This window comes from Primulina tabacum, chromosome 7 (genome assembly GCF_025594145.1).
Source record: "Primulina tabacum isolate GXHZ01 chromosome 7, ASM2559414v2, whole genome shotgun sequence".
NCBI lineage: Eukaryota > Viridiplantae > Streptophyta > Magnoliopsida > Lamiales > Gesneriaceae > Primulina > Primulina tabacum.
This window is the reverse complement of record NC_134556.1, coordinates 39618137-39645818: the sequence shown is the minus strand read 5'-3', so window position 1 is coordinate 39645818 and position 27682 is coordinate 39618137. Positions and strand designations below refer to the sequence as shown.

General features: G+C 35.9%; 5 protein-coding genes across 9 annotated transcripts; 2 read left to right on the top strand and 3 right to left on the bottom strand.

The window, feature by feature from the left end:
* Positions 1 to 172: 172 nt before the first annotated feature.
* Positions 173 to 4221, bottom strand: LOC142551989 (uncharacterized). The gene is made up of 6 exons (XM_075661541.1): positions 3835 to 4221; positions 3469 to 3636; positions 2241 to 2469; positions 1649 to 1825; positions 826 to 1094; positions 173 to 567 (listed from the first exon to the last, which is right to left on the bottom strand). The coding sequence occupies exons 1-6, from the start codon at positions 4078 to 4080 to the stop codon at positions 385 to 387; spliced, it is 1272 nt and encodes a 423-aa protein (XP_075517656.1). The 5' UTR covers positions 4081 to 4221; the 3' UTR covers positions 173 to 384.
* A 1040-nt stretch (positions 4222 to 5261) lies between these two features.
* Positions 5262 to 10238, bottom strand: LOC142551991 (protein arginine N-methyltransferase PRMT10-like). Of its 2 annotated transcripts, none has more exons than XM_075661546.1 (7): positions 9964 to 10238; positions 8678 to 8870; positions 8461 to 8566; positions 6871 to 7060; positions 6410 to 6595; positions 6247 to 6330; positions 5262 to 5654 (listed from the first exon to the last, which is right to left on the bottom strand). In XM_075661546.1, the coding sequence occupies exons 1-7, from the start codon at positions 10129 to 10131 to the stop codon at positions 5481 to 5483; spliced, it is 1101 nt and encodes a 366-aa protein (XP_075517661.1). In that variant the 5' UTR covers positions 10132 to 10238; the 3' UTR covers positions 5262 to 5480. The 2 variants fall into 2 exon arrangements, with proteins under 2 accessions (XP_075517661.1, XP_075517662.1); XM_075661547.1 differs by having other exon boundaries at positions 8678 to 8892; positions 9964 to 10084.
* Positions 10239 to 10772: 534 nt separating this feature from the next.
* Positions 10773 to 14730, bottom strand: LOC142551990 (palmitoyl-acyl carrier protein thioesterase, chloroplastic-like). Of its 3 annotated transcripts, none has more exons than XM_075661544.1 (7): positions 14444 to 14730; positions 13066 to 13700; positions 12816 to 12949; positions 12609 to 12722; positions 12160 to 12331; positions 11989 to 12057; positions 10773 to 11316 (listed from the first exon to the last, which is right to left on the bottom strand). In XM_075661544.1, exons 2-7 carry the CDS (start codon positions 13579 to 13581, stop codon positions 11074 to 11076), a joined length of 1248 nt encoding a protein of 415 aa, XP_075517659.1. In that variant the 5' UTR covers positions 13582 to 13700; positions 14444 to 14730; the 3' UTR covers positions 10773 to 11073. The 3 variants fall into 3 exon arrangements, with proteins under 3 accessions (XP_075517659.1, XP_075517658.1, XP_075517657.1); XM_075661543.1 differs by having other exon boundaries at positions 13066 to 13751; positions 14471 to 14730; XM_075661542.1 differs by having other exon boundaries at positions 14471 to 14729.
* A 748-nt stretch (positions 14731 to 15478) lies between these two features.
* LOC142551994 (uncharacterized) lies at positions 15479 to 18864 on the top strand. 2 transcript variants are annotated; one of them, XM_075661551.1, is made up of 4 exons: positions 15479 to 15644; positions 15734 to 15813; positions 16064 to 16154; positions 18609 to 18864. In XM_075661551.1, exons 1-4 carry the CDS (start codon positions 15616 to 15618, stop codon positions 18646 to 18648), a joined length of 240 nt encoding a protein of 79 aa, XP_075517666.1. In that variant the 5' UTR covers positions 15479 to 15615; the 3' UTR covers positions 18649 to 18864. The 2 variants fall into 2 exon arrangements, with proteins under 2 accessions (XP_075517666.1, XP_075517667.1); XM_075661552.1 differs by having other exon boundaries at positions 15480 to 15644; positions 18604 to 18864.
* Positions 18865 to 24405: 5541 nt separating this feature from the next.
* LOC142551982 (uncharacterized) lies at positions 24406 to 27682 on the top strand. The gene has a single exon (XM_075661536.1). The coding sequence runs from the start codon at positions 24687 to 24689 to the stop codon at positions 27150 to 27152; it is 2466 nt and encodes an 821-aa protein (XP_075517651.1). The 5' UTR covers positions 24406 to 24686; the 3' UTR covers positions 27153 to 27682.

Sequence of the window (27682 nt, the reverse complement as noted above, 5' to 3'; positions counted from 1 at the left end):
TGAAGTTTATGTGAAGTAAAATAATATAATTTTGTTGAATGACGAGTGAAAACGAAAACTAATGTCATGTTTATTTCAAAAATAGATAGAAAAATATGAAAGTCTTATATCTCATTATATATATATATATATATATATAATTGAAATGCGACTGATTTTGATAGTCACTTGGTAAACTCAAAATATAAATTTCGCCATTAAAAAGCATAATGTCTCACCAAATTCTGGGATGCTATATTGAATAGGAAACACGAAGAACGTTTTTGCCAAGGCAAAATAGAGAACCATCAGAAAGAAATAACCATTCAAATTTCTTTAATAAAAATTAATGCAAAGATAAAGCACCGGGAAAAGAGAATAATGATGGAAAGACTAGCATGTATATTATTGCAGAATTATACCCCTACCTCTGCTTCCTCGTCCCCTTCCTCTTCCTCTACCTCTTCCTCTCCCTCTCCCTCTTCCTCGAAATTCATCTCTACCGACAGCTCTGGGGTCGTCTCTTTCGAAGTTGAACATACTCATCTTTATATTCTCTGCATCCACCATATAAGAACTACTTTGTTCCTACATAGATCGAAACAAGAATTGTGTAATAGAGCCACAACACTTTAATCACACAACCAAGAGGCTACACAAACTTAAGAACACAAAAGAAATAAACTCTAATTTGCAAATATGTACATCCTCCCAAATATGATAAATTGGAACCATTAGCACTAGTGCAATGATAATGGTATTACCATAGTAATCCTAAAATATTAGGTAAATTGTCATCATAAAAGAGCCATTAAAGGAGCACATCGTTGAGAAGAAAATGGTTACTTGAATATCTTCAAGATCTAATTGCTGCTGAAGCTGTCTTGCAAGATCTTCATCTTGATCGATACCACGACATTCATTTGTTGTCCGAAGATCATTTCCGGTTTTCCTCCTCTCCCATTCATCTAGAGTGAGGAAAGCTGATTCTTCCTCTTTTCCCTTTCCCCTATATCTCTGACTTTTGGAATTACGACTGTTATGGTTAGGCTGAGTTGATTTCTGGAGAAGTTTTTGGGCGGCTACTTGATTTTGAACAGGTACAGACGCAGTCACTGTGACAAATTCAGTTATGTTAAACGTACCAAACAGCAAATATCAATGTTGAATCAAACCTTGCATCAGTGAAGAAAAACAAAAGATAAAATTGGTACATCTTGGGTGAAGTTAGACAAGTAAATAAGTTGTACATGACAATTGTAGTAGCACTGATCTAGATTTAGTGACTAAAAAATCTTGGAAATTTATTCTGGAATATGAGTTAAGAAGATGCATTTTCATCATTCTTTTACTTAAAAGGTACCTCTTTCTCATATTTTCATCATCAAGATTCACGCCTAAATGAGTCGAGATGACATTGTCAAATACAATGTCAAGGTTCAAACCCTGGTACCGTCAAACCCCCTCCCCATTGTTGTAAAAAAAATGTTATTACTGTTGAAGACTTGGTACGGCATAAATGACCTTGATATTCTTGCCACCAAGCATGTGCTTCTGAGCGTACGCAAAATAAAAACTTTTTAAGATATATAAATTGTCGCATAAGAAAGTCCTGAAGAGTTGGTAGGCTTAAGACAATTAGTTTGTAACTCAGCTGTACTCAATGTACCTTTTGGCCGTGTTAGGGAGCATGTTGGCTTCTCCTCCTCTTTGTCAACGTTAAGAAGCAGGTTTACATCAGTTCCACGATCCACATTCAGGTCATTGCTCATCTGAGTCGAATTGGAGCATCCATCTTTCCCAGCCAGTCTCTGGCCCTTCTCACTCGAGGATGACCCAGAAAAACCTGTGATTTAGGAGGACCTGTTATAGTTATTAAAAAACGCTTTATAATTCAAAGACCACTTTGTCCTCATGGACTCTAGTTCTGTCACCATCTGTGACCTGACAATAAATTGTAGGAATTCATGTACTCAGAAACAATGAAACAAAAATGCTTTATATGTCAAAATATTGAAAGAGAATCAACATACCATTAATCGAGGTATACCATGTCAAAAATAAGATAGCCATTGCATAGACTTTTTAAATTGAGAAAAGACAAACCAAAATACATACAATACCATATTAGTCACATCAAATTACCATGTCAAATCTTTTCGATTTGTTCTTATATCTATGCGAAAAATAGGTTTGGATGTTTTTTTACTTATGGTCTGCATCATAAAGTTCATAAAATAGATAAGTAAAGCATAACATACCTGTGATTCCTTGCTTAGGGGCTTGAATTTGGAGTTTTTCAAATGGTGGTGGACAACTTGATGCATTTTCACGAGAGAGCTTTACAGTGTGATGAGAGTTGACCAAATACTTGCGTTTCATTTGTGATTCTTCATGTAGTGACTGAACAACACCCCCCAAAATTATTATTACCTTACTGTTCAAACACACAATACCGCTACGTACATTAGCTTTGTTGAGCAGTTGGACCTGGCAACTCAAGCAAAGAAGAAAATATATTATCACAAATTTGGAATCTTATTTCTCTGGTAACAATCATACTATCAATCGTCAAGTCAGATCTCAGGAGGTAGCGCTAAAATTACATTCAAATAACTTTCATCATATTATTCATGTGTTTGCGTACATGAATTGAAATATAATTAGTAGTGTGTATTTGTACACCTCTCGCACTTCAGAAGCATAAACCACAATTCAGTTCCAGATGTCAGCTTCATAAATAGCATTAAATTTGCAGTTCTAAAAGAGGGTAAGCCAGTTCTTTTAACAGCAGTTTTTAGCTCAACACAGAAGCAAAATTTTATATAAGTATCACAAAAAAAGAGTTTGAAGCAAAAACTATAGATGGCGAAAAGCCAATGGCAACTCCAGTTCAGGTTAGCAATCTAAGAAAAGCTCAATATTTCTTCAAACTACCTGCGCTTGTAGGGGAGTATAGAAAAATATTCAACATTAATATCTCTTGCGGACTAGGATTTTATTAGCTTTGTACTTCCATTCACTCGTGCATTTATTTATGGGAAATTATATAATTATTCGGTTTTAAAGTCTTTGAAAAAGCTAAGCCAACAGGCATTCTTTCATAACAGAAAATGTCAAAATTGCAAATAACGGCAGCATGTCTTAAGCCGTTGCCAATTGAGTCACCCATCATATTATGGTAAAGTCTTTCAAAAGAATACACACACTTATTGCAATAGTATACAATTTATAAATAAATTAAATTCATTCCAATTCCCAATCTCTTATAACTCTCTTCTTGGGTTATTTGGTTATGTGCATCAGAATACACATGTTAGACTATAAAACAGTAACATTTGAGATTCTTGTTAACTTTCCTCATATCTAGCATTCCCGAAACCAGAAAAAGTAGGGTCTGGGGATTGATTAAATCGAAAGGTGGATAAAATATTGAACATTTTGCAAAGAATGTGAAACAATAGATCTCAGAACGTTTTAAATGAACACCTTAGTCCCAGGGATAACATCTTCACGCAGTGATGGAACATGAGATAACTCTACAGCATTTGCTTCAGAATGCCCATCCGTCAGCTTCAATAGAAGTAGCCGCCGATTGCCTGAATTTCCAGAAGTTTCGCCTATAGAACTCCGGGTTATATCTCTACATGAGGACACCTTCTCAGCACACAGTAGTTCAGTCAATAGACGATAAGAGTACGTATTCATAAAAATATTCCTGGATTTAATAATCCTTATTGCAAACCAAGAAACATCCCAAATTTATCCATTTTATTTTTGTGCATTTTGGGGCTACTTACTATGAATTAGCATCAAACCGCATTTATCTTTGAATCAAAATCATCTACAATGTACCTGAAGGACCATGGGTCCTCGAATATGAGAAGCTTTACACAGAGCAGAAGCTTCGGGTAGAGATTTCCCGCCAATCGATCGCAAATCCATGTTGAGGAGTTCCGATTCTATTGAATCGACGGTGCAAAAACCGCTACCTGAGAACAACTGAGCGCTGATCAGCCCTTCGATTCGTTCGGGATCGCGAAAACACCAGCCTCTGGATGTGAGAGCTTGCAGGAGCGAAGGGTTGCTGCTGGAATCCATATCTGCTGCACTTGGTTTGATTTTTGGAATTTTAGACTCTTTTTCGTGATTTTGCTCGTTCTATATATATATATATATATATATATTATAGTATTTATTTCCCTATTATTTGTGCATCGTCTAGCTTGTGGATTATTCTGCAATTTCTCTCAACAAATCATTTTTCTCCGCTATCGTTTGATAGATGAATTTGTGACTTTTCGCATATTATAATTTTTACATTTAGTGTCAAATAAACAATAAATATCACACAAAAACTAGCTCGTATTGTCGTATTTTATAGACAATATCGATTAGCAGGAGCCTATTTATGTCGCCTTTTCTCAATTAACATCACATTCATCGTAATTTTGTGAGATTGGTAAACATAACTTGGAATAGAGATGGATTATACAGTTATTATATAAGTTCAAAGTTGCCCCCTCTAGCTTATATGTGTACTTTTTCTTTGAAATTTATTTGTCTTGAATATGTGAACAAATCTTATCAAATTGATTAATACTGATCGAAATATGGAATATTTTTTTAGAAGGTTTAGAGGTTGTAAAAACAAATCGTTTTTAGTTGGACTCGTTTATTTTTTTAATTCAAACTTAGCTACTGAGCTTTTCGAGTCAATTCGGAGTGCACAGATTTGCTCCAATTCATGGTGAAACTTGTAATCCATTTGCTCACTCGTACGCCTTTTACGTTTTCAGCTAGATACCGAAGATTTATCTTAAACGCTGTACAATTGGTATCTGCATCAATAGAATGATCATTCATATATTCATCTACTGGTTACATTAGATAACATTTAGTGTACTAAGCGTGCGCTGTGCGCAGAATACTAAAAAAATAGAATAACAACATAGAAAATATGTCACAATAGATCATAGAAAATATGTCACAATAGATGCAACAGTTCAATAGAAAAGCTCTGATGAAAGCAAGTATTCTGTTATATTTGGAGCACAACCAATGGAGTCCCCGTGTATTCTACTAAAAGTCACATGGTAAATATACATTAATCATGTAGAAAATGATATAACATCAACAGGAAAAAGAATAGTTTCAGGTTTTCGAGTCAAATATTCTACCAAACTTGTGCCCTCTACAATTAATGACCAAATAGTACAGCATGCTACACCATACAAAGTTTGACAATATTTTTACCGTTTAAAACAAAATGGAGACGGTGCTAATCCAAGAACATAACTAAACATTCTTTTAGAAAACTAAAAGCATTACAGTTACAGAACACCGTATTTAGATATCACCTAGAATACTATCCAAAAAGCATAGAGTAAACTGTATTTCACAACAAACATGGCAATACACTCACAACAGTTCGCCTCTAGTGAAATGATCACATAAAAAATAACATTATGTTGCATCTGTAAGAATGTGGAGAACCAAACTCATTCAATGAAAATTTTGTTTTGGACTAGTGGAAGCAATTTGCCCGATTGTTTCATCTCATAGGACAGGTCAATTTCCATCAATCGATGATTCTCTTTGGACCGAGACATTGAAAATTGAACTACCAAATCATCCCCTTGTTGGACACGTGGAGGAGGGTGTAGAAGGAACACCTGAAGAAATACAAAAAGTGACCGAATAATTCTTCAAGAAATGGACAGAAGTTAGGCGAGAGAGGGAGTAAAAAAGGAAACATCTGCTGTGACTTCTATTTATCAACGACTAGAACACGTTATTAAACTTTCAAGTATTTTTCATGGCTCTTGAAATTACCCAAATGAAGCAATAAACAGTAACTTAATTTGCTTTACTCATGAAAACTATCATCAGGTGAAACAGTAGATACAAATCTGAAGTGCACCAATGCAACTTGGGATATGAGTTATAAAGAAATTTATTTTTTTTATATCAAAACAAAATAGAATCATCAGTTATAGATGCATACGCAGCCTCAACAGCTAGGCCTCAGAAGAAGCCTAGCTTTTTGGTATTTCACGCACAATTAACTGTCGTGAATGTTAGATTTGTTGACCCTCTTTTGTTTCAAGAATTAAAAGAATGAGAATCCATTTCAAGAAAATCAAACCCACAATCACCTACAAGCCTGTAATCCAGCTATATTTTAATATGCTTAAGCTTGCCCTCCTATTGACAACAGAACTTCACATTTGTATGAAGGAAAGAACAAGTGTGGATGCTACCAACCTGCTGGCCCCAATGTGTACCAAAATCTTCAGTTGGGGCAGTTGTCAACTCAATTTCCTGTTGAGCTGGATTTGTGTTGCTACCCTAGACCGATAATTAAAGTTAAGAAAGCAAAATTTAAGATATCTTCTGAATGTTTAACATCAGAAATGTGAAAACTCACCCGGAAATGGACATCAAACCATCCGGCAAAACCACATAATCTCGAATTCTCTGTTGTGATGGATGACGAAAAGCTTGCATGAACAGTTCGTATATCATTTACAGTGGCTTTCAGGCAATCGATCTCCTTAATAACCACAGTTGTTCCGATAATATGATTTGGATGAAGATTTTTCCAAATCGATGTCTACAGAAGCATGAATGTTTGTTTAGATGGAGGAACAGACCTTTTACAGTCATAATCACTAAAATCACCCAAAATAATTTCGAAAAAAGGAAACAATTCTAGTATCGCACGAAAAAATTGAAACCCTAAAGGAGGAAGCTGCAACACATAACATTAGATCTCCAGATTGCACCCCCCCACCCCACCCCAACACTTTTCTAGATCTTATGAGCGGCAAGAAACAAATGTGGTAAAGAGAAGAATAAGCTATGTTTAGAAAGACTGGTTGCACCAACCTCCAAATAGTATTTTCTTTGTTCTTCAGTATATGGCTTTGTCAAAACACTCATATCAACACCGTAATAATTTTTAGTCTCGTTAATAAAGCAATACCAATCATCCATGGACCATTCATAATCTTTCATTTTCTGGTCTACTAAACCAGAACTGATAGGTGCCATCCACATTCGAGCATGACTTGGATACCTGCAAAACAGAAGTGTGATAAGTCGTCGAATAACCAACAACATATCACACATCAAATCCATATTGTTCATCAAGACAAAGTGATGCAGTCGACATTCTTTCCCTTGGTCATGCCTAAGGAAATTTACCTCACACGCATGCTCTATTTGGTAACAAATGAGAAGAAAAATACGATGCGTTGATATCCAACAAGCCTATATAACAAACTTTTTAACTTTAAAAGGCCTTTGATACCATATAATGTCTCTATATCTCAACGATGTTGTTAGATTGACTACAGAATGAACCATTGTACCGACCTCACTCTTCTCGGGCATCTAGAACAGGGCCCTATATTTCCCTCAGGCAGCAGATTTATTCTCTAAGCTAAGAGAAAGACCAGGAGTAGTAATGGGGGTTGGTAGCAACATAACAAGATCATAAAAATGAAAGAAAAGATGTTTGAAAGCTTTATAAAAGAAGTGAAGAAGCAGCAGTGGTGAAAGATGTCAAAATACGTAAACTTTTGAGAGCAAGAAATCAACAAAAAATAAAAGGGAAAAAAGCTATACAATAATGTTGGAATCCTAGGTATATGGTAAGGACACATTTATATTTCTGTTGTGGTAACCCCAACACATTCATCCTTGCTGTTGTAAGTGATTGAACATCAATAAATTAGACTCTCCCTCCACTATTTGACTGAGACCATCCGCTATATTCTTTCTTTCATTGTTTCTAACTTCTTTATCACTTTCTTTTATCAAAATTTCCTTCTTTTAGCAGATCTAGTTATCCATGATTGCTTTTCTCCAACTTTCGCACTCAACATGTTCCATGTCATTTAACCTTTCTCACTCACTTCAAAATTTAGCTTGGCCCAAATGTTCTCTCATATGCTTTCAACTTGCCAAAATCACTCTTCTACAATTTCTCACAAAAACACGACTGGCAGCAATCCTTTCACACGAGTCCGTACAGAACACATTCTATAGACCAGGCATTTTTGAGAGTGAACCAAAACTAATCAGTGGTTACACTTAAATGCCACTACAACCTAACAGCATGCAAACGATATACGGTCACCATCTGAACTCCATATTTTACTTTCAATAGGTATGACACAACAACACCAAACACGCAGGCCACTTGAAATATAATACCAGAATTCTGCTGAAATGTTGATGAAACTTTATTTGGAGAAGAAAATGAATAGAATGCAAGGATATATTCTGAAGGTTATGATTATCTAGTGTCATTCCAATGCTTTTGTAGGACATACACATCTATCTATTGCATATAAGATAAACAATTCAAGGCAACGGTTAAATGTCGTAAAATTTTAAACAAACTATGGAGAGAAACATTGAGTGCTGAAAGGTACAGTAGAAACGTAAATATAAATTAGCAGAAGAACTCACATAACTCCATTTGGCTTTAGCCAGCGATCCCGAGCACAAATTACAGAGTCAAACATTGATTCCCGCAGAAGAAAGTATCCCATCCATTCTGAAATAATAACATCAACTGACCAAAGGAAATGTCAGATGCAATGTAAAATTATCAAAAAACTGAGAGAGGGATTTAGATACTGCAACAAAGCAAAATGGAGAAAAAAACAGAAGACTACGACCTAACCTTTTTCTGGAAGATTAACATCTTCAATTGATCCCTCAATCACTTCAACAACATTGTGAAGATTGTTTGCTTCAACTAGTTGACGTGCATGCTCTGCCATCTTGGTGGCTTCCACAGCATAAACTTTCTTTGCCCCCGCCTGTGCAGACCATATAGCTAGTATACCGCTCCCCGCACCAACATCTAGAATAGTCTACGCCATGTTCAAACCAACTCTATCAAACGTACGAGGGAAAATAACAGCCCATTCCAAATTCTTCAATAGTTTCTTTTTTTCTGATTCTAATTATTTGCTTTCATTTTGCACATCTTTCTAGCATGCAAGATGCAAAATTGTAAACCTGAATTCTCTCTCTAAGAAGGTGTTTGGCATCGTATAAGTTGTTATATGAGGTTATAAGTTGTTAGGTCTAATTTTAAAAATAAATTGTTAAAGTGATTGGATGAACTTATTTTAAACAACTTAAAGATGCTAATGTGTTTGCTACTATAAGATCTTTTTATTGTCAAAATTATCAAAAAGAGTATAATATTATGAGTTAATATATATATATATGTGAAAATAGTTTTATAATTTTAATATTAAAAAAACTATTTTAAATTTATACTTAGAAAAATTGATGTTCTTTGGGAAAAAAAATATTTTTTTTAATGTGTGCAAGTAAAATGTTAGATTAAAAAATTGTAGTTACTAATTTACTCAATAAAACTTTTTATGTCTTAATTAAAAGATAGAACAAATTCAAATTCGATAAATAGGAAGATTTAAAAAGCGAAAATAAAGTCGATATCTAAGAAGATATATAAAGATATTTTAGAGAAGTAAAATATTAAAATAAGATCTTTTCGAAAAAAGTTGAGATAAGTTGTTTGCATGCTGAAACAATTTATTTTGACGGTTTATAAGTAATTTTCAGCTTTTTTTACGAAACAAATTATGAAAACTTATAAGCTCTAAAACAACGTAGAAACCATTTTTTTTTAGAGCTTATTACCTCTATCAAACACCCGCTGAGTCTGGTAGACAGTTAAACCGGGAAACTATAGAAAAATACAACATGAACGGGAAACGAACAAGCGTACGATCAAGAGATTTGAGAAAGGCATAGAACACTAAACAAAGCAAAAATTAAGCCGCGAGATTCTCAAATCCAAAACATACCTCCCATACAAGAATAAAAATCATGCTAATAAACAGCGACAGCTCAAATATATCCTCAAACTAGCAAATCACCATGCGTCATTTATAACCAGGAAAAAAAAAAGTAATACGCTATGAAAGCTACCTTCTCAAAGAAATGGTGCTTGTTCTGGAAGACGGCGTTGAAGTAAGCATCCATTCGAACTCGGTCACAGAGCATCTCCTTCTGGTGGTAGAGAAAGCCGTAGGTACAAAAATAGTTTGCGAAATCAACACCCTTGTCTACGGCGGCGGGTTCGCTAGTGCTACCCATCGCTCCGCGCCACTTGCCTTTCAAACGAAGCCAAGGCAGTTTTTGTAGAGGTAGAATGTTAGGGCAAAGGAAAGCGTTCTGACGAGTGAGTATTTATATGCGCGTGGAAGCTCGCCAAGTTTAGATTTTTACATATCAAGATTTTGGTTCCGTACATTGTTATAAGCAGAATTTGAGATGCAAGGGTAATTTCGTCACTCAAATTAATGAAAAAATAAAATAAAATAACGAATAAGCATTCCATCGAGTTCACAATCAATATCAGGATCATGAAAATGGCTAAATACAAACAGATTTCTTTTCCCTTTGCTAGCAACAATATAATTATGCAGTAAATTCTGGTTTTTATCCTATACAAATTCATTTTTATTCCACATTAAGAAAAAATATAAATATTAATTTTAACGTAAAGCCAACTCCAAACTCCCCGCAACTAAAATAAAGTTAAAAAATTCAAGAAAATAGAAGGTTGAGCAAGCCGACTCGAGACAGCCGAATGAATACTGGTGGTTCAACGGAGCAGAAAAACCAAAGTTACAGAATCATATATACACACAAGCTCACAATACCCATCCAGCCAATATAAATGTCCAAACCAAGAAAAGAACTGGTGGAATATTGCGTGTACTGAGACGCATCTCTAGTTCCTCAAAATCAACTTTCGTTTGAAACAACAAAGAATCATCAATCCAACACAACCAGAAAGAACTTAAATAACACGAAGCCAAGCTAAGAGATATAGAAAGACAGATAATTTACAGTGACTTTAAGTTCTTTGCATCTCTCCCCCAAAGAAGGGAAAAAAACCCAAACTTAGGAAACAATAATACTCGTATAGGATTCACAGGAGGATGATTAATGACCAACAAAGAACGGAGGAGTTACATTTTACGAGAAAGCCAACAACAATGACATGTCACTAAACACTCGTCGGGTGCTGACTCATGCTCCGATTCTGTCAGCATGTTTAGGCCTCCACTCAGTCCTTCCCTTGATGACTTCACCACCACCCTCTAACCGCAGCAAATGCTGGCACTCAACAAAACCAGAATTTGCCAGATCACCAATGCCCTTATCCAGTACAGAACAGAGAGACTCCAGCACACTGTCCCTTGTGCATTCCCTCCGGTACTCTAGAGTTATACCAGCAAGCTCATGAGTTTCCACGACAGGCAATGGTGCGCTCTACAATGGAAAAAGACATGTAACGAATGCAATTAAGTTGAAGCAAGTCACAAAAGAACACGATGGACCATTCAAAGTTGGATGATACGCTGTGTATTTATTTGATGGCAATATGGGAGATGCGTCATTTTCACATATTCCCGGGACTCTTAATGCTTTCTCCACCTCCAATTTTAATTTAGTTTATTTACTTCTAAATTTGGGACTTCACTTTCTGAATCTCTCGGAAAACATGAAAGTTATGGCATTATTCCACACTGATCACGTTCATGGCTATGAAGCCACAGGTTTCCGTGAGAGAAGAAAAATATATAGTAAAAACCTGAGACACTGATAAAAGCTTGGTGGGCCAAACATTTATCTTTTATAAGGTGCAGCCAGTGACAAAATGAAAAAGAGAAACAAAAAGATAGAACTCCAGAGAGATTGCACATGACGCTCACTTCATTGCAGATACAATCTTCACTAGAAACACAATAAAGTTGGATAATTCTAACATTTTCCAAATCAAAGAAAAAACTTGTCAAAATGCACTAAAATTGGAAAGGGGGAGGGAAGGGAAAAGGGAACAGGCTGCAACTTGTTTGTGATAAAAGTGTCCTTTCATGTATTCAAAGCAATAAAATGAGTAAAGCATAAGTCGGAGTAACAAAGGAGGGAAAAAATGTTCACCTCAAGAATCCAGCCAACGTATTTGACATTATTCACATGTTGGTTCACATCTAAATCAGTCCATCTTGGCTGCACACAAGTGATAAGTTTTAAAGGAAGGTAAAGAGAAGGGAACATGTGGTGATACTTGTACACCAAATAGTTTTTGAAAACAAAATAACCGCTGCTTACAGTTAAACCAGTACGGATATAATCTGCAGTTGTATCATCAAGTTTTGGTAGCTTCCTAGTTTCCTGGTCCACCACGGGAGGAGAATCCACAAAATAGCCACCTATTTCATCTCGAACCTCATCCGGCATTTTCGCTAATCTCCTGGTCTCTTTATTCATCATCACCCATTGACTGATGACATGCGACAAAATGACAAATATTTCAGTTAATTAAACTCGAATACCTGGTTGGACAAAAATCAATCTTTATTTCCATTACTTCAGAACATGATTACAGCTTTGAAGTATGATAGTCATTTTCCAGTCATCACCCACATACGCAAGTTAAAAACTTAAAATAGTTATTTGGTAAACTTGTTATATTTTATTCAATAGTAAAGTATAAAAGATCAATAGAAAATCTGCCTGAGTGAAGGAATAAGTTCTTAAGGAATATAGCAAATCTAAACCTGGAAGCTCTTGTTAAGACGTCTCCAGTGTTGCGATCACGTATAAGCCAGTCTCGGCGCATGCCATTCTTCCCAGAAGCAGCTACCCAAGTATCTACCTGAATAACATCACCCCTGCAAGATAAACATATAACTTACTACACAATGTGTTTCGAGTCTATCCACCACGTGATAGAAAACTCAAGGTTTTTGTCAGTAATAACTTACCAAGTAGGATAGCAATCCACGAGAACCTGCATTTTAGCAACCACCCAAATTAAATTTCTTTTGGACATCTCAGGAGTTGAACCAAAGCCATCATTGAGCAGTCCTGCAGTCTTTACATGATTAAGAGCTGTTTCCTATAGAAAAAGTTCAGAGTTTGTCAAACAGGAGACTTTAAGTTTTCAGTGATTCCCGACTAACAAAAAAATTAACAGACAAGTAAATGCATCTCAATAAAGAAATCATTTTGTACCTGCAAATGATTCATCAACGTCTCTACAGAGACAGTTCGATCAGCGCCTATTTCATATGATCTGATACTGAAGTTTTGACGAAATATCAAACCATTCTGCATGATGCTCCCTAAACCAAAGGGATCATCAATCACATCTAAACGTTTCGGTTTCCAATCAAGCATCATCCATTGCTTCTCTGCTGCCAGAAATATTGTCGTGATGGCAGCAAGGAGCATGCTCCAATCAGGTAATTGGTTGATAAAAGTCCTCGGAGGAGGGGATGAGATCACCTCGTCTTCAATCTTATGACCATCCATTACTCCAACCCTTGTCCCATTAACCCTGGGATTGGCTTGTGCGTTGGCCTTCATCTGTAAACGTCCTGAAGATGTGGATTTTGACTTAACACCATTCCCAAATGCATCAATACTTGAAGGAATGTTTCCTTCATTCTTTCCCGTTGCTTTTCCAAAAGAATCTGAAGCCGGAGAAGCTACTGAGAAAATTGCAGACGTTGCAGCAGTCGTCACCATGGTAGCGTTAGTAGAATTTTTCAGGGTGAGCTATGACAGGATGGTAGATTCGAGAATCGACGGCAAATTGCTACCCACGAGGTTACCCCGGAAATTAGTCCAAAGGTGACGTATCAACTCTGCATATCCATTGAGATTTACAATAAGAATCTATAGACATTACCTATAGACTGATAATAATAACTTGTTATTTATAGTAACCCGAAAGGCTTAAGAAAGACTGTACACCAAGAATTAAGGAACAGGAATAAATGTGGATATTCGCCATGCAAATCTCCGGCTGAAAACGTACAGAATAACAATAAGGGAAAGGCAATGAGAAAAGGCCAAAGAAAAAAAAGGTAAAACATGATTTTCATCCTCACGGAGAGATAATTTCAAGCAATTCACATAAATATAGACGATTGCTCGTGGTCAGAAATTTGAAATTTACCAGCATGAAACTTCTTCACGAGAAGTTTTAAATGCACTATCCTTCGAAGCTCAAAGACGGACAAAAGAAAAAAAAAACACTCTTGTGCCAAAACAAAATGAGACCCATAAATTTAGAACACCAAATTCGGATTCAGTCATCAAACAACACGATAGCCAAAAAAATCCTCTAGGCGCCTTAAAAGGGACAAAAGCCAAGACGATACAAAGGCAGATCTGGGTATTCAAAAACAAAACAATACCGCTGTAGTTACCCCCATATTCAAATTAAAAAAAAACAGACTAATAGTATTCCTTCTCAATTTAATCCCGCCATTTTCCAAACGTAAATCTAAAAATTGCAGAACATTCAATAAAAAAATGGCCAAAAGAAACCCACCATCCCAATGTAGAAAAAAATGAGAGAAAAAAACAGGTGAATCGAACGTACATCGATGAAATAGGAAAGAGAAATCACCATAATCTGATCGGCAAAACCCTTGAAAGTCGATTTCCTTCTAGGGCTTGCGCAATCGTCGATGGTCTGCCCCTCCTCCCCTTGGATTTTTTTCTCGGACAGAATCTTCCAATTAAAAAATGTTTCCCGGAAGATTCTATTTTCTCGAGGTTTATTGGAAAAAGGCTGGAAAATTCTCCAACGAAAAGAGAGAGGGGAAAGGGACAGGTGATCAGTGAGTGGTGGGCATTTCCTCTTTAATAGCAACGGAGAAGTGCTCGAATTGCTAACCTGGCACTCGCGCCTCCTCTTGGACCCGACCCATGTTTGCAGCCTTTGTTCATCGTTCATGCCCATTTTCAAATTTGGGTTTTTTTTTTTTTTATCAAAACACTGTAATTTTATTGATATCTTATCAAAATAGGATGGTTTAGAATTGCTTCATAAAAACAGTAAAAAAATGAAAATTAAAAAAATAGGTTTGCCCGCCCGTTGAAGAGGTCGGGCCCTTGCAAGAGAAGGCTAGAGTGTGTATTATTTTTATTATGGCTGTCATTCTGGTAAATTTTGTAAAAATAATTTATTTTTTTGTTGGTATCTAAAGCAAATATTTTTTTAGAATAGAAAAGATGGTCTACAAAACATTTGATTATTCACGGGTAAGATGAAGTGTTCTGCTTTGTGTGTGTCTCGTTACTTCCTGATGTATAGAAATATATATTCAAACATAAATTAATAAATCAACTAAACAAATAAAACCCTCATACGGCGGGCTAGCATGTCTAGCCTCCAATCATTCGGTCCGAACCCGCAATCCAAGTGAGCTTAAGTCGTTTGGTCCGTCTTCAAATGGGTTGATATTTCATCTACCAACTAGCTTATTTTATATGATACAATGGATTGGTCCGAGTAACTTAACCCCATTTTGATAGCTCTAATTGTGTGAACATTTGACATTGCAAATATTATATTGCATTGTTGAGACTCTTGATATTTTTATTTTCTCCGTAGAAAAAAAATCCAATTTATTTGTTTGTTTGGGAATACACGAAATCTTACATGCCTTTCTCGAAAAATAAAACATGTCCGTGAGACTGCAGGAACAGCCAGCCTTGTCAACCAACCAGCTCTTTTGATCTCTCATCGTTTGGAGCCTTCCAGGTACCATGGCGTCGCCGGCTGATCCATCGACTCAGTAAGTCTGCAACGAAAAAATCCTTAACCACTCGCTAAATTCTTGTAAATTTGTTTATTTTAATCGAATTGCTTTGTCTGTTTCCAAAGGAACGCCTTTAGGAAACAAAAGAAAGGTCCCCCGTTCAAATTTTTGGCTCCGCTAATCTATGCTCCTGTTCTTCCTCTCAGTAAGTCATTCCCCTCTCCGTGTGAGTAATTTTCAAATTGGGTCGAAATTGTGTTCAATTTTCTAGAGAGACTGGGATTTAATGCATTTCAGAGTGCTATAAGTGTATCTTCTTTAATAATCAAGCTTTTTTTTTTTTACTTTTGCATGGGGCGACTGCATTTTGGGCCCGGTTTGCCCGCGCCCATGCCCTGATTTGCATATCCTGATACCTGGCTTGTGTAAATTTTAATGCTTTACATGCCTAACAGTTCGGCTTTCGCTCCGACATAGACCGGTTTTGAGGGATCGATTGTTTACAACAGTCTTGGTTGGTGCCTTTGCTCATGGGTTCTACTTGGTGTATCCTTTCTAGTTATTTTTCTGTATTTAACTATTTATCTATCATTAGTTCATTGCTACGAGTGTCACTGTTTCTATCCAGAGGCTTGATTTTGTGTTTGTTGGCCATCATCTTAGGCATTGTTTTTGCCAACCTAAATGGCCTAAACATGTGCAATTATGCAGATCAAACATCTCATTAACCGAGATACAACCATTGGATTTATTAAGTGCTGAAAAATGTAGATTTCAAGTTTGTGATGTGAGTTGTCTCAGTAAGAAGTTGATGTTATGCAATGGAAATTAGATTAGATGTTTGATCGATTTATTGGTTGATCTCATGCTGATTTTTTTTTTAAGAAAATTAGATGATCACGAGAGCTTTGTTCCTCAAAACATTGGATCCTCAAGCGCACTCCGCCGAATGTTAGACATGTAAGATTTCCATCCTGACCAGAAAAATATGTCGCTTATGCATCATGTTAGTAACAAGAATCAACATAAAGATACGTGAACTGATCCCTAAATTCTAGAAAATATGTTGCATTTAAATTCCAGTTGCATCTTGCCTTATTGTATCAATTATTTAAGTGATAATCATTAGAATTCAGGTTGCATTTGAATGGTGTTGGTATCTGGAGATTTCAATTTCATTCCATGTAAACTTAAAGTTTTGTATGAGCAATTGTAATGGATTTTTTATGCATTCAATATCGGAGTGATCTGCAATCCAAGTTTTATATCTTTTCCGCAAATCAAATAAGTCCACACAGATCAAGTTCTCCAAGCAAACACAATCTCAGGGATTTTGTACAGATATTATACTGTGAACCTGAGGTTATAGGAAGCAAAAAAATGTGAATGAAAATACCATCTGGTCCAATTGAACTTCTTATTACTATACAGTTTTTTTATGGATGACTTACAATCTATTTGCGTAGGTTAGGGTGATTATCGCAGGCTCTCCCCACCAATATATTTCTCAATTAAGTTATGTGCATGGCTCTAGCTTTCACATCACCTGCTTGATTTCTGTTCAGCAAGGAATGCTCGAAAACGAGGATGATCTTACTTTTCTCTGCGCCGCCCCCCACCCCCAATTTTGCTTGGAGTCACCATTTCATAAAATAGTCATGGATTTTTTTTGATTCTGCTAGAATTCGTGTATACACCGATCCAATTATGATAATTTGGGATTCAATAGAACAGTCTTCCTTCAGTTGGAGCTGCCTGTTAGGACACATCCCGAAACCTGACATAAGTTTGACATGATAATATCGGGTTTAGGTTTTTAGAAGTTTAACATTGGAGCATAAGATATCTTCCCAATACGAAACTTGGCCTTCGTGTACGTCTTGACTCTCTACTGCTTTGATACCTTGCTCTGCCAAAATTGATTGGTCATTTAGAAGATGAATCATTTTGGTTTTTACCCTGGATTGGATAAAACATTTATTGAGTTCAAGGGCTATAAACTTGAAAAACGTCCTCCGAAAACCATTAGAAAACACGCTCTGTCGCTTGTAGAGTAAGCAACTCTTTTTTCAGCTTGCTTGTGCTTCTGTCTTTTTTATCCCATCTGATGGATATTCATTGTTGACCTTATACTGAGTCGGCAATTTGTTTCTCAAGATAAAGAAATCAAATTTAGGAGTGTTGCGATTTATAACATTGTCTGGAATCATTTCATAATGATTTGGCCTGGTTGATATGCCAGGTCAATAGCTATTCAAGTAAGTTCTGATGCATAAACAATTAAAGACTAGTTGTAGAATCCCTACTCTAAAGTACAATGTGACACTTCTTCATTTTTTTAGTAAAATATTTGCTTCTGCAAACATGTAAAGAATCCAAAAAAAAATTATTTTGCAAACTCATACTTTCGTCTGGATTTTTGGGCCATGTTCAGTATAATATGGAATACTAACAAACACTTGGTATATCTGCTCTATCGCATTCCTGGTGGCCGCTTAACTTGTTTATACTTGTCTAAGCATCGCATTAAATTTCCAATTGTTGTTTTTCAACATGGAATGATTTCTAGATCTGACATTTTAAGTATAATTTCATTGGTTATCCGGTATGGAATATCCTGTATATTTTGTGATTTTCTGATGAAGTCTGAGGGCATACTGGAATGACTAATGAGTCTGGTGATATTGCTTTTAACATAACACTCCTAGCTGTGCTATGGCACTTAAGATCATTCACTTCTTAACAGTGCGGCAGTTGGATTTGGTTGTACTTAATGATATATGATGACCATTAAAAATTTTTATGGCCTCATTTATTACATATATGCATCTACCTTGATGATCTTCAATTTAATGTTTGGAGTTGTCTGCATTCACATTTTTCAACAATTTTAAAACACTCAATAGTTAAATATCAACATATAAGAATGACATTTATGATTCATTGTGTTTTATTGTTCTTGCTTTACGTTGTTCCTCCTTAAGCAAATGTTTAGAACAGATCTTTACGATTCCGAGAGCAAATGATTCGGCGTGAATGAGCATGGACTAGTTCAACTTCTGGGAAAGACTGCTTGCATGATCTGCTATTTTATACCAAAATTTTCATCTTTTGAAATATTTGATTCTCCAAAATGAAATGCTGAGTCGGGATTTCTTGAATTGGTAGAGTGTTTCTCCTTTTAAGGTTCATATATGGTGATAAAACATCTGGTATGGTCCCATGCTTAATAAAAATATATGAACTCTGCTGCTCAGTTTCCATCTATTTTAGTATCGAAGTCGCTAATGTGAACTCTTTTAATTCAATTTATTCAAGTTTGCTGCTACGAAATTGTGCTTTTCGCTTGCAAAAGTGTCTTGAGACTCTTGACAGTGGAAAATTCGATCCACTACCCGAAGGCCAAAATCCATGGCACATGTATTGGCCAAATGGGACTGATCAATGTTGATTAATCTCGTATCCCATCATGTTGGATCTAGCAATGTGTAGTACTCACCTGCTAGCGTCGAGCATACTCTTGACAGAACATGAGTTTGAAATTTTTCCAAAATTCGACTTTCTTACATCTTTGGCCAAGAAGGGTGCTTGCATTATTCAAGTAAAAAAAAAAAGAAATTTAAGTTCATATTTAACTTTTGTGAAGTATGATTTCCATCCGATGTATGAGATCTTCGTATCCTATCTTGTGCTCATCTGGACATTTACCCGGCCATGCATGTTTTTGCGATGTTTACAATCTTATGAAGAAGCAACATACTAAATACTAATATTTTAAATTTTAAAAAATAAAGTTTGGAGGTGATGTATTCTTTGAGATTGAAACTTATTATTTTTTTCTAGAAGTAAATGAACCTTGATTTGTCATTCCTTTTAGTCAACAATCAAGGGCTTTTTTAAAAATAATATAAATTAAATTTTTTTTTATTAAAATATTGTAAAAATGTTATGAAAATATAGCAATCCGGATAGATTCTTCTGGATTCTAATTTTTTTTATATAAAAAAAGGTCACGGATTCAAATGAATCCGTGACAGAGAGCCACAGATTCTGGCTACAGATTCTACGTTGCGCAAATTTCCTCCGATTTATTTGCGCAAAATTTTTAAAGGTTATCACATGTTCTTGTTTTAGGTTGTGTTTTCCGATTACGTTGCGTTGGTTTATCGAACATCAGTAATTTTGAAGTATTTGACATATATTAATTTATTTTTATTATTCTTGAAATAATTTTGTTTTATAATGTTATTTTTTGGTAAGAATGTTTAACAGTGTTAGGTGATAATATTGTTCGTCGATTTTGTCATCTATTTCATTCTAGCGACTCTTAAAAGATAAAGTTATTATTTTTGTTGATAATATAGAAATTATTTTCTATTTAGTAACATTATTATTATGAGAACAATACAAAAATTTATTTAGAGAGTTGTTAGTTGTACGAGATAAATTAGCATTTTTTGAGAATTAATTAATTAAGAATAATTATTTTGTTTGCAATATGAGATAGACATTGTATAGTTTTAAAATTTGTTCTCTCTTATTGGAATGATTGCAATAATATTTGAGTTAGATTACTAAGTGTCGGTTCGAAAATGTTTACCAACTATATTATATTTTTTTCCTCTTTCTATTTCGATAATAAACTTTAAAAAATAAGATAAAAAAGGCAATTACCTTTTTTAAAGAGGAAAAACACAAGTACTTGAAGGAGACGTTCCTTTGAATTTGGAGAGTTACGGAAGTTATTGTTGGTTTATTTTCAGACGTGCTGTCCTATACTTTTATGTTTTGACAATATTTGTTGAACTATAATATTAGTTTTATTTTTTACATATCATTATAGCCTTGTCGGTTCATCTTCCTGTTTCAAAATTTAATTTTCTTTACTGAGTACCTGCAATTAATGAACATTTCACTGAGAGAAACGATATTTCATATAAAAATTATTTGAGTAGGTCTTTTATGAGATGATATAATCTCGTGGATGTATATTTATGAGATAGATTGATCCAATCATTATCTACAGATAAAAATAATATTTGTTCATTTGTCAATTTGGTCGGAGATCCGTCTCACAAATTGACTCGTGAGACGATCTCAAAGATTATTTTGAAATTATTTTTACAACATAATATAAACGAAGATAGTTTGTTTTTTTAAATGACATTATTGAAAATATAGATTCCTTGTCCCTTGATTTTATGGTGTTTGATTTACTTAAGTCTTGTTTAACCATTTTAAGTTGTGACAGACAAAATTATCATAATTCTAATTTGTACAAAAATATATAGTGTTTTAGATATTTATTTTGATATTTGGTTTTTTTTGTGTGGAAAAAGTTGTAAAATCAGATTCTCCTAAATCTAATGAGATGTAATATCCCGAGCTTCACCCTTCCCACCCAACATTGGCCATTGCTTCTATCCCACCACACCCTATTTCTTAACTCCTGCTGAAGTGGGGCTCTTCTCAATCCTCTAAACTAAGATAATGAAATCCCAAATCACAATTTGGATCGATGGATTCGAAATTTTAAAAATAACTATATAAATTACTATAAAACATGGCAAAAACTTGTATGAGACGGTCTCACGGGTCGTATTTTGTGAGACGAATCTTTTATTTGGGTCATTCACGAAAAATTATTACTTTTTATGCTAAGAGTATTAATTTTTATTGTGAATATCGATAGGTTTGACACGTTTCACATATAAAGATTCGTGAAACCGTCTCATAAGAGAGCTTACTCATAAAACATATTCAAAACATGTGACGGTGGAAATGGTCGCGGTGATCATAGTATAGTTAATATAATATCATTACGAAAACATAGTACAACGTATATGAACAAAAAACAATGTATAAAAATGCGAACACCTAGTAAAACAGAAGAAATTTCATGGTATCTATAAACTACTATCTAAATAATGTATCCAACGAATAATATGTAATAATAGATATGAGATCCACTCGAAAATCAATATATGACGCATGTATTGATAAATGTATTTGACGGATTTCAATTTTACCTAACAATGAATGTATTTGAAATTCATTTTACTTAGTGTTACAATTATGTATATAAGTAGTGTATCTGTTTCTTATTTTATTTATCGTTTCGTTGTTAACAATAAAAATATAATCGAAATTCATATATTTCAAATCCATATGTCCAAATGCGACTGTAACAACAGTGACACAAACATGAAGTCAGATAATTTAAAATCGACATTTTACTAACTTTTTTTCCTATTATAATTCAAAATATTGTCCAGATTCAAATCAAAAGGGAATATAACATTTTCACCAAAAAGGTCACAAAGATACAGAAACGAACAATTTAGGCTCAGCCTCAACAGGATTAAATATCCAAAATCTAACGCGCATCCAGTTGGCCGGCCAACCATTTCCACGCTTTATACCATTTCCACATACTTCTAATCTAAATCTAGAATATGTTAAAATTTAAATACACAATAATAGATTTAAAACCAAACCAACAGAAAATAATTAAATGTATTAAATCGTGAAAACAATAGGTTTCTTATGAGATGATCTCACATATCTTTATCCGTAATATGAGTCAATAATGCTCATATTTATAATAATAAGTACTATTTTTGACATAAAAAATTAATACTTTTTAACGAGTGACTCAAAAAATATATCAGCCTCACGAAATTTACTCGTGAAACCGTTCGACAAAAGTTTTTGTGTTGTTAAAATACGATGAAAAATTGGAACATATGCATTAATCAGAGAGCAAAAAAATACTATAGTTTATTTATCAAATTGGGATTTGAAAATAAATAGAGTATTAAATCGATATGGATTTAAAATATCACGTAACGGACATTAATAGTATATATATATTTATTTATTATAATAAAGTAAAGAAGCTGAATTTAAAATTTGAGTACATATCATAAGCTTTACGTTAGGAGCGCGTTGAGTATTTATTAATGTGATGGTTGAGATTGAATACAGTTGCCTACATTCGGTTGGGGACTTATCCTCTCTTATTTCTCTTTTTCTTCATTTAATATACCAAATTACTCAATATTTATATTTTATATTAAATTTGTTTTAAATAGATAGTTTCTACAATTATTATCTATTTAATATTGTGCTAAAGATGAATGCTTGCGAAAAAAAATTATCGAGTTGATTAAGTAAGTGGACGAACAATTGATCATTGATCATCATGTATTTGATTCTTTTTTACCAGATTTTACAAAATGTGCACTGAAAAATAACGTCTGCGAATTTCAATTTCCATAAAAAAAATTAATTTATTGAGTGTGGAGTGCCTAGTAATTAGTATCTTGGTATGTTGTTTATGCATTCTATAAATTACTCTAATTTTCAATCATCGATAGTCATGCCCTCTTTGGCTTGAGTTATTTTGTAAAACATATGACTCTTGTGCTTGTTAGAGTAATATAAATATTGTTTATTCAAAAAAAAAAAACAATAATAATTCTAAATTGTAAGTGTTATATATAGATGTTGAATTATCTATTTTTATTAATATAAAATACATATATTTAGTTTTTAGAAATAAATTTTATTTTGGATATAATATGTTTTTTCCCCTTGAAATAGGATATAAAATGTCATATATGCAATTATGCAATATTCACACCCTGGAATTATTGTCACTTGTATATAGAATATGGATTAGGTCTATTGTGAGACGGTCTCACGAATCTTTATTTGTAAGACAGGTCAGTCCTACTGATATTCACAATAAAAAACGATACTCTTAGCATATAAAATAATATTTTTCATTGATGATCCAAATAAGATATTCGTCTTACAAAATACGACCCGTGAAATCGTTTCACACAAGTTTTTGCCCAAAATATGTGCATATAGATTAAGAAAGAACTTGTGGATGTAGAGATTTCCTCCACCTTTTCTTTTAAATTTTGTGTAAGTAATGCAGAACCCCATTCTTTACGTCAATTCTTCTTTTAAGCCAATAATCCTTTTTCTTTTACGATGGAAAAATAATTACAAAACAATAGACAAAATCGGGTTTTTTTAAGGGAAAAAAACAAAACACGCGACCAATATATTGAGAATAATTTTCTCATTATATTAAATTTTGAACCTTCCACATGTCTAGCATTATTTCCTTATAAAAAACTAACATTTATTATCAGGGAAAGTTGGTGAAAAATCCCCAATCAAAACATTTTTTTGGGTTTACTTCGTACCCACAAAATTGTGGTACTATGTCATACAAAATGTGGTACACTTCATGTGCAAATGTGGTATACTTCATGTGGAAATGTGATACTAAAAAAATACTCAGGGACTGAATACAAAAAAAATCGACGGCTGAGAACTGAATGCCAATTTCCGGTAATACAAGCGGAAGTTGGAATAGGCCAAAAAATTGGGCTATTGCATGACACCTACGGCAAAATTACAAATTAGAATACAATAAAATATGAATATATCATATTTTTAAAAAGTCATCTTCTAGAACATTTTGTATAAATATTGAAATCATAAATAAACATCAACAAGGTTATTGACTCTTACATCGACTAGAATAATGTTGATCGATTGTAATCGAAACCAAAATTTCAAATATCTAGTCTTAAATAATAAAATTATATATATATATATATATATATATTATTCATTGACAATTTAATTTAATTTTATATTTTTCATTTTTTTTATAAAAGTATGATAAATTATAAATAAATTAAAAATAGAAATAGAGATAGCGAGAGGGTTAGTGAGTATATATAATATAGTGGGATTTGAGCTGTGATTTAGCTGTCCAGTCTTCCGCTTTGCAAGCTGTTTATCTCTCATATTCCTTTACATACTCTCTCCAAGTCCAATTAGCTCTTTTGTCTCCTCCACTCCTCTACCGCTGCCGCCTCCGTGGCCTCTGCCTCTGCCGCCGCCGCCCGTATCCCATATCCGACCTTCATTTTCCGCCCATACCTTGGTCTCAGATCTGCACATTCTAAGCAGAAGGAGAGCTAGAACTACTTTTCAGAAACTAAGCACTAAACGCTCAGAAAAACCTTGTTGCATGTCTGATACTGTGAAATGAAGCGAAAGTTCAATTCTTGTAGTGGGTTTTTGTATTTGAGCAGTCTTTTGTTCTTTCTTCCTTCGCTGTCGCTTTCTTCTTCGGAGACAGGCCATGTTCATGCTCATGCATTGCATTCCAATGTCGAAATCAGCAGGAATGGACCGCTTACAGATTCGGAAGCTCTTTACATAAAAAGACGGCAACTTCTCTACTACATAGATGAATTCGGTGATAGAGGAGAACATGTGAAGGTTGACCCTTCGCTGGTGTTCGATAACCCGAGGCTAAGAAATGCGTACATTGCTTTACAAGCTTGGAAACTCGCCATATTCTCAGATCCCTACAACTTGACTGGCAATTGGGTTGGATCTAACGTGTGCGGGTATGAAGGGGTGTTTTGTGCTCCTGCACTTGACAACCATTCAGTCCTTACGGTTGCTGGTATTGATGTTAACCACGGCGACATTGCGGGGTATCTTCCTGAAGAGCTGGGTCTTCTCACAGATCTGGGTCTCTTTCACATCAATTCCAACAGATTCTGCGGGACTGTGCCGAAGAAATTCAAGAACTTGAAGGTACTGTTCGAGCTTGATTTGAGCAACAACAGGTTCGCTGGGAAATTCCCTTATGTTGTTTTAAGCTTGCCTAAGTTGATTTATTTGGATATAAGATTCAATGAGTTTGAAGGTACCGTTCCGCCCGAGCTTTTTGATAAGCCTTTAGATGCTATATTTATCAACCACAACAGATTTGCTTTTGAGTTGCCGGATAATTTCGGTAACTCCCCTGTTTCTGTTATAGTGTTGGCTAACAACAGGTTCCATGGCTGCCTGCCGGCGAGTCTTGGAAATATGAGTAATCTTAATGAGATTATATTTATGGACAATAAATTGAGGTCTTGTTTTCCGAGTGAGATTGGATTGTTGAAGAATTTGACTGTATTGGATGTGAGCAATAATGGCTTGTTGGGCACTTTGCCGGAGAGTATCGGTGGACTGGTGAGTTTGGAGCAGTTCAATGTGGCACATAATATGTTTTCGGGTGAGATTCCGGCGAGCATTTGTGAGCTGCCTAGCTTAGAGAATTTCACCTATGCTTATAATTTCTTCACGGGCGAGCCACCGGTGTGTTTGGCTTTACCCGCGTTTGATGACCGCCGGAATTGTTTGCCTAATAGGCCCGCACAGAGGTCCCCGGGACAGTGTAAATTGTTCTTGTCTAAGAAAATTCATTGTGGGGCTTTCAAGTGTCACCCGTTTATTCCCACTCTCCCACCGCCGCCGCCTCCTTCACCACCCGTCGTGGTGGTGCAGTCACCTCCTCCGCCAGTTTATTCACCACCGCCACCTTCACCTTCACCTCCTCCCCCGATTTTTTCGCCTCCACCTCCTGTTTACTCTCCTCCGCCTCCGCCTCTTTACCCACCTCCTCCCCCATCTCCACCACCACCATCACCGCCTCCTCCTTCTCCACCTGTTTACTCACCACCTCCCCCATCTCCACCGCCACCATCACCCCCTCCTCCCTCTCCTCCTCCACCTACTTACTCACCACCTCCCCCATCTCCCCCGCCACCATCACCCCCTCCTCCCTCTCCTCCTCGGCCTATTTACTCACCACCTCCTCCACCACCTTCACCTGTCTACTCACCTCCTCCTCCACCACCATCGCCTCCACCGCCAGTTTACTCACCACCACCTCCTCCACCGCCTCCGTCTCCAATTATTTATGCGCCTTGTCAGTGGCCACCGCCACCTCCCAATACCCCACCACCTCCACCGCCTTTGCATTCTTCTCCGCCACCAGTTACTTATTTGTATAACTCGCCTCCTCCCCCACCGTTATCCTCGCCTCCTCCCCCACCATTATACTCGCCCCCTCCACCTCCCGTATATGTGTATCCATCTCCACCCCCTCCAGTACACCATCCACCACCACCACCAACCCCGCCTATTGAGCCTCCTCCTCCACCACCTTGTATAAAACCACCCCCTCCACCACCACCATGTGAAGAACACCCGCCTCCACCGCCATATGTGTACAAGCCTCCACCATCACCTTCACCTCCTCCTCATTATCACGACAATTCTCCACCGCCACCCCCACCACCATATCACTACAATTCTCCTCCGCCACCATCACCTTCACCTCCTCATCATCACGACAATTCTCCACCGCCACCCCCACCACCATATCACTACAATTCTCCTCCGCCACCATCACCTTCACCTCCTCATCATCACGACAATTCTCCACCGCCACCCCCACCACCATATCACTACAATTCTCCTCCGCCACCATCACCTTCACCTCCTCATCATCACGACAATTCTCCACCGCCACCCCCACCACCATATCACCACAATTCTCCTCCGCCACCATCACCTTCACCCCCTCCACCAGCTCCATTATATGAAGGGCCACTGCCACCTGTTGTTGGCGTATCGTATGCATCCCCACCCCCACCGCCCTTCTATTGAGTCTTTTGAAGAGGGACTTCCTCTAAACCACCATACCCCAGAACTCAGAAAACAGTCCCTAAATCACCAACACATCTATTTATCCAGTTCTCATTTCTCAAAGGGCTCACCTTAGTCTAGTGGCAATCGTGATTCTCATTTCTGGGATGAGAACAAACGACACACAAGATCAAAGTAGAGATCAGGCGAAAGCATATTGTTCCGGGAATATGTGTAATGCATCATTGAGGATTGATTCTTGATAAATTGTTTTGAAGCTTGGTTGTGGAAAAAACAAGAAAAGTGGTGATCAAATAGTGGAGACGACATGTAAATCCGTATTTATTATGTATGAATTACGTTGTGAAAAATAAAGTAGGTTTTGCAGGAAGTGTATGTATAGCCAGAGAACCACATCAAGAATCAAGAATGGCTAGCTGTGTGCCATCCCCTGTGATGGAGTTTTCGCTGTTACTCGTTATGTCGTACTATAATTTTCTTTTTTCCCATTTATAGAATATTTACGATAATAAAGATGACGATGATTTTTA

What these genes read in the sequence shown, in the direction of transcription:
- LOC142551990 (XM_075661544.1), bottom strand. Translation starts at nt 13,581, where the DNA reads ATGGTGACGACTGCTGCAACGTCTGCAATTTTCTCAGTAGCTTCTCCG. An exon ending in CGTTGATGAATCATTTGCAG is followed by an intron (nt 12,950 to 13,065) that starts GTACAAAATGAT and finishes CTTTTTCTATAG; the next exon opens with GAAACAGCTCTTAATCATGT. An exon ending in ATATCCGTACTGGTTTAACT is followed by an intron (nt 12,058 to 12,159) that starts GTAAGCAGCGGT and finishes ACTTGTGTGCAG; the next exon opens with CCAAGATGGACTGATTTAGA.
- LOC142551982 (XM_075661536.1), top strand. Translation starts at nt 24,687, where the DNA reads ATGAAGCGAAAGTTCAATTCTTGTAGTGGGTTTTTGTATTTGAGCAGT.
- LOC142551994 (XM_075661551.1), top strand. Translation starts at nt 15,616, where the DNA reads ATGGCGTCGCCGGCTGATCCATCGACTCA. An exon ending in CCGGCTGATCCATCGACTCA is followed by an intron (nt 15,645 to 15,733) that starts GTAAGTCTGCAA and finishes CTGTTTCCAAAG; the next exon opens with GAACGCCTTTAGGAAACAAA. An exon ending in GCTCATGGGTTCTACTTGGT is followed by an intron (nt 16,155 to 18,608) that starts GTATCCTTTCTA and finishes TGTTTAGAACAG; the next exon opens with ATCTTTACGATTCCGAGAGC.
- LOC142551989 (XM_075661541.1), bottom strand. Translation starts at nt 4,080, where the DNA reads ATGGATTCCAGCAGCAACCCTTCGCTCCTGCAAGCTCTCACATCCAGA. An exon ending in ATGTTATCCCTGGGACTAAG is followed by an intron (nt 2,470 to 3,468) that starts GTGTTCATTTAA and finishes TTGAGTTGCCAG; the next exon opens with GTCCAACTGCTCAACAAAGC. An exon ending in CCCTAAGCAAGGAATCACAG is followed by an intron (nt 1,826 to 2,240) that starts GTATGTTATGCT and finishes CCTAAATCACAG; the next exon opens with GTTTTTCTGGGTCATCCTCG.
- LOC142551991 (XM_075661546.1), bottom strand. Translation starts at nt 10,131, where the DNA reads ATGGGTAGCACTAGCGAACCCGCCGCCGTAGACAAGGGTGTTGATTTC. An exon ending in CTAAAGCCAAATGGAGTTAT is followed by an intron (nt 7,061 to 8,460) that starts GTGAGTTCTTCT and finishes TCTGTTTTGCAG; the next exon opens with GTATCCAAGTCATGCTCGAA. An exon ending in GTACACATTGGGGCCAGCAG is followed by an intron (nt 5,655 to 6,246) that starts GTTGGTAGCATC and finishes GTATTTCTTCAG; the next exon opens with GTGTTCCTTCTACACCCTCC.